We start from the raw sequence: 5,799 nt of genomic DNA on the forward strand, positions 1-5,799 counted from the left end.
AAAAACCAAAAGGTGATGTTGAGTCTTAATGATCCATCTTGATTCAAATTATTCATTTCGCTCTCATTCAACATAGGCTAAAATGAGATTGAAACTAAAATAATTATAAAAAGATAATAAATTAAAAAATTAATAAAATAAAATATCACATCTAAATTATAATTATTTAATTTTTTCTTTTACAAAAATAAAAAAAAAAACTCAATCCAAACAATTTTTTTTAATTCTAAACTAAGCCTTCGTTTGGGAAGTGGGTTGACTTTTTGACTTTTTTGGCTATTTTAGCCTGGGTTTAAAAGCTTAATTTGGGAAGGACTTTTTAGCTTTTTGATTTTTTTTGTGAGATAAGAATGTAATGATTATGGATTGGATGTGATGTTTTATTTGTTATGGCTAAAATAACCTATTTTATTTTTTGTGACTAAAATAGTCAAAAAAGCCTGCAAACCCACTTGCCAAACACAGGCTAAAATAACAAAAAAAAACACCCCACATCTCAAACAAGCCTAGTAAAATCATTTAGACAAATCAGTCACATAAAAAAATTCAAATTAACTACATAAACTGTATACAAAATTAAATCAAAATTGTTTTCCAAATAATAAATAATTATTATTAAAAACATACTAACAAATTCGAGTAGTTTGAAAACGTGTTTTTAATGACTTTCATTTTTTAATTAAAAATATAAAATAAAAAATTAATATATTTGAAATCAGTTTTTAAATTTTTTATAAGAAAATATGTAAAAATAATATTAAATAAAAATAAATATTAAACTTTTTAATATTTATTGACTTTTTAATTTTTTTTTAATAACACTTTTGAAAAGTTATTTTGGTGGATTGCCAAACGACCCATAGTCATGTATAAAACCAGACAACTACACCAATGGGAGATTACTTTCCTGGGACATTCATGGACATCATAAATTTAATTGCATTAGAATATGTACAATTCAAGGGGCGAAACACAGCAGAGCTAAACAAAACATAAAAGCAACAAATCAGCCCAAACATTACTGGCTGCAAAATCTAACCATTTGTCTTTGCAGTCAAAGTTATTACAAATCCAGATTAGCATTATTCACACCAAAATCAAATGTGAAGAGTCTAAAGGGTACCGAGGTTAGGAGCAGACTGGGGAGGATTGGTAAGCATGTGCACAACTTCCCTCATCGTAGGCCTCGCAACACTCTCTTCTTCGACGCACATCATGGCAATCTTAAACAGGTTGATGACACTCGGAAGTGGGTACCCATTGAGTCTTTGATCGACGACTGCAAGCACCGAAGCTGTATCAGATGGCTGAGTGAGCTCTGATATCGTCTTCTTGACCCACCTCACTATGTCCACCCCTTCTCCGAACTCGCCCACTGGCTTCCGGCCGGTGATCAGCTCCAAAAGTACCACGCCGAAACTGTATACATCGCTTTTCTCGTCGACTTTCAGTGTGTAGGCGTACTCTGTTTGTACATAACACCAAACACAGAGCTCATCATTAAAGGGGAAACTTTAGAAAGGGCGTTCATAATACAGTCAAAATACTTGAAACGTTTTCCAATGAGTAGTAATATAATAACAAAGTGCTTTCAAAAAATTTATACATAAAATGATTTAACTGACTTTTTGAGCTATAAATAATCTACTATACGTAACAACACAAATTTTATACATAATTTATCATTAATTTTGGTTTAAGATGCTTATCATAATTTATCATTAATTTTATAACAATGTTAGGTCATAAAAATAATCATTAAAACTTTGTGACTTTTAAATTATACTTAAAATAAAGTATCATACACTAATTAAGATAATTCAAATATTATAAATTTTCATGATCATTTTTATGAATAAATTTTCATAATCCCTAACTTTTCCCTTAATTTTATACAAAGAGTTGGTTTGTTAAGAGTTTATTAATTTTCTTACCATATCACTTTTAAATTATAATTTTATACAAAGAGTTAGTGCAGTATTTAATTATAAATTTTTTTCCTTTTTAATTATAACTCAAAAAAAATACAAAGTTACGTTAATTTGAGAATGTATACATAATCTTTCCTTACTCTTAATTATACAAATCATACTATCACAACATTACTGTGAAAAACTCTATCTAAAAATGCTGGTAATAAAATTGAATGCTCGTTCTTCGTTTATTGAAATGAATGGAATAAAATAAAATGGATAATACTAGATATCATGTAAAAAAATTTCATAAAAATAATTATGAAAGATTTTCTACTCTTAAATTACACATAAAAAAACACCGCACTAATCAAATGATAAAAAATCTTCATAAAACATTTTATAATATTTTTTATTTAGATGCTTAATATTATTCAATAATCATTCCTTACTCTCTTATATTACTCTATATAGAATAACTATTCATTTGCAATAATAAATGATAATTTCACTTATAATAAATTGTCAATTGTTTTTTTAATCGATCAAACACTGAATAATATTTTGATAAAATGATTATTTCATCAAGTTTCATTTCAATAAACCAAATGCCACGTACAAAATGATGATATAGTCGAAATATAACTCATAGTTGACCTTACAGTCCCACCAGCATCGTCCAACCATGGAATCCAATAGAATCCGCTCTTTTTTGTTGGAAAAAATTTAAATATTTTTGATGAATTATGTTCAGAAACGGTTTTTAACAAAATATTTCATTAACATCACGCTTTTTACAAAGTATTAAAATATCATTTTAAACTTTCAAAATAAAATAAAAATGAAGGATGCGTGATGACTGACCTGGAGCAATGTAACCGTAAGAACCAGCAATAGATGACATGCACTCGGACGCTCCAGCATTCTCCAAGAACTTGGCGAGCCCAAAATCAGCAACATGAGCTTCATAGTCCGAATCAAGCAATATGTTATTCGACTTCACATCCCTGTGAATGATGAGAGGCGAACAATCATGGTGAAGATAAGACAACCCCTTGGCCGCCTCAACCGCGATCCTATACCTCGCCTCCCACTGTAAATGAGCTCCTTTACACCCATGCAATATCTCCCCCAAGCTCCCGTTCCTCATGTACTCGTACAGCAACAAGTTCGTGTCCTTGTTCGACACGTACCCCAACAGCCTCACGATATTCCGGTGCCGGATCTTCCCTAAGGTCTGTATTTCGGCCGAAAATCCGTGATCGCTCCGGCCAGAACCACGCCCGATTAACCGCTTTATCGCCACGTCGAGACCATCCGGCATGGACCCGCGGTAAACGATCCCAGCACCACCTTTGCCGATAATGTTCTCTTCTTTTAAGCACTCCAGAACGTCCTCAGCTTTGAAATCGAGCCTCTGGAACGTGGTCAGCCTCCAGGCTCTTGATTTCTCTAGTCTCTTCTGTCTGATTCGCACAAAAGTAACCACCAAACACAGCACTACGGTGACGACACCGATGACGGCTATAATCAGCTTAGCAGTCCCAAACGACGCCGTGTGGCGATTTGTTGAAGATGGAGTTGGATTTTGGAGTATGGGGCAGTAAGATTGATTACGTGATGTACAGAGCTTCGAGTTTCCGGCGAAAGAGCTGGAGTTGAAGGCTTGAAACTGGCCGGTGGTGGGAATTCTACCGGAGAGGTCGTTGTAGGAAAGGTCTAGTTTCGTTAAGCTCGCCATTGAAGCCATTTCAACAGGTATTGGACCGGTCAGATGATTTCTCGATAGATTGAGTATCCCCAAGTTGATTAGCTTCGTAAGCTTTACAGGAATTTCACCGTACAAATCGTTCTGGCTGAAATCAATCGAAGTTAGGGACTTACAGTCAGTTATCGAAGACGGAATTTCGCCGCTGATGTTGTTGCCGCTAAGATTGATCGACGTAAGATTCTTCAAATTGAAGATTTGCTCCGGAATTTCACCGGAAAATTGGTTCTCGTCGAGAGCCAGATTCACCAAATTAACCAGATTCCCGATCGCCGGCGGAACTTTCCCGGTGAATTTATTGACAGAAACGGAGACTATACTGAGTGCCTTGCCTGAAATCTCCGAAGGAAGTTCGCCGGTGAACAAGTTGTCGCTGAGCTCGAGCATCTCCAAAAATGGCATGTTGAAGAAACCGGCTGGTATGGTTCCACTGAAGAAGTTCTTCACGAGGCGTACACGATTCAGTGATTTGCACTCACCGAGTTCTTCAGGAATCGGGCCGACGAAGTAGTTCTCCATCAAAATTAACGTCTCTAATCTCCCTCCTTCGCACAAATCGCGAGGAATCGTTCCGGTGAGGTGATTCGTCGCCACGTCAAGCCTCAACAGCTTTCCATTACGGCCAAGGTTCGCCGGCAGCTCCAACGTGAAATTGTTCTCCCAAATCTGCAAGACCTCGAGATTCGGGAGATCTCCGATGAACGAAGGGATTGGACCCTCAAGATTGTTGCGAAACAGATTGATTAGCGTAAGGTTCTGCAATTCAGAGAAGCTCTTCGGTATTTCTCCGGTGAGAAAATTAACGGAAAGATCGAGTGATTTGAGACTGACTAAACCGGCGAGTTCTGGAGGAATGAGACCTGTGAGTTGATTGAATTGGAGAAACAGAGTGTGAAGCATCTTCAAATTGCTCAGACTCGCAGGAATCTCACCGGAGACGTTACAGCCACCGAGATCAAGGAGTCGGAGATTTGTCATCAATCCTAACTCATGAGGAATACCTCCTTCGTACTGATTAAAGTAACCGAGACAGAGTTCTTGAAGATTCGACAGCCGAGCCAGACTCGCCGGAATGGTCCCGGTAAGTTCGTTTCCCTGTAACCCTAAGCTCTCCAAGCTCTGTATCTCAGTAAAAGCCTCCGGAATCTCGCCGTAAAAGAAGTTTCCGCCGAGATGAAGAGTTTTCAGTTTCTTCAGCTTCGCAAACTCCGTCGGGAGCTTCCCGGTGAAGTTGTTGTTGTACACGTCGAGCGATTCAAGCTCCGACATGGTGGCAACGACTTCTCCGGGGAACTCACCGATGAAGGTGTTGCTTGAGAGGTTTATGAACTTGATAGCGGTTAATTTCGACATCTCAATCGGTAAATGACCGGTGAGATTGTCGGCGACGAGAGTGAGATTGATTAGACTGGTGAAAAGGCCAATCTCCGGCGGAATGGTTCCGAACAGAGGGAGAGAAGAGATTTTGAGAGAGGTGACTCGTGAGTGCTCGTCACATGAAACTCCAGAGAAAAAACAATGCGAGGTGGGAGATGAAGATGGGGAGTCTGAAACCCAGTCATCGAGTCCTGAGCCAGACGGGCCGATCATGGAGGACTTGAGCTTCAACAGAAGTTCAAGGTCAGAGTAGGCACGAGAAGAGCGTGAAAATAAGAGAGAGATAGCAAAAATATGGAGGAGCAGAAGAAGATCACACGAAAGTGTTCTCATCTCTGGCTCTTTCTGGGTTTCCACTGTTGGCTTTGCTTTGGTTGTTTCAGAGACGAGACGCGACGCGTATTATCGCATTGGGCAGTTCAAATATATAACAGCAGGAAGCTGCATTGTGAAGAATCGAACTGTTCGACAGTGTATCAAACTTGAATGAATAAACAAAATCAATGATGAAGATAGTTAACGGCCGTCAACGTCTGAATGGCCTTTACAGGTAACCTATTTTGGAAAATTAGTTAAAAATTATTTTTTAATTATTTTTTGACTTTTTTACATTACATTACATTATTTTTTATTTTTTATATATTTTTTGAAAAAAATTTAAAAATCAACTTCTAGGCCCCGTTTGTTTCCAGAGATAGAATGGAGAGGATTGATAGTGAGGGGATTAATAGTGAGGGGATT

At 37.4% G+C, this 5,799-nt stretch overlaps 1 protein-coding gene across 1 annotated transcript; it reads right to left on the minus strand.

The window, feature by feature from the left end:
- Positions 1–921: 921 nt before the first annotated feature.
- CLV1 (Leucine-rich receptor-like protein kinase family protein) lies at positions 922–5,536 on the minus strand. The gene is made up of 2 exons (XM_028216288.2): positions 2,778–5,536; positions 922–1,465 (listed from the first exon to the last, which is right to left on the minus strand). The coding sequence occupies exons 1-2, from the start codon at positions 5,389–5,391 to the stop codon at positions 1,113–1,115; spliced, it is 2,967 nt and encodes a 988-aa protein (XP_028072089.2). The 5' UTR covers positions 5,392–5,536; the 3' UTR covers positions 922–1,112.
- Between the last annotated feature and the right edge of the window lie 263 nt (positions 5,537–5,799).

This window comes from Camellia sinensis, chromosome 3, assembly GCF_055761805.1.
Source record: "Camellia sinensis isolate YWXY chromosome 3, ASM5576180v1, whole genome shotgun sequence".
Classification (NCBI taxonomy): domain Eukaryota; kingdom Viridiplantae; phylum Streptophyta; class Magnoliopsida; order Ericales; family Theaceae; genus Camellia; species Camellia sinensis.

What these genes read in the sequence shown, in the direction of transcription:
- CLV1 (XM_028216288.2), bottom strand. Translation starts at nt 5,391, where the DNA reads ATGAGAACACTTTCGTGTGATCTTCTTCTGCTCCTCCATATTTTTGCT. An exon ending in TTACGGTTACATTGCTCCAG is followed by an intron (nt 1,466 to 2,777) that starts GTCAGTCATCAC and finishes ATGTACAAACAG; the next exon opens with AGTACGCCTACACACTGAAA.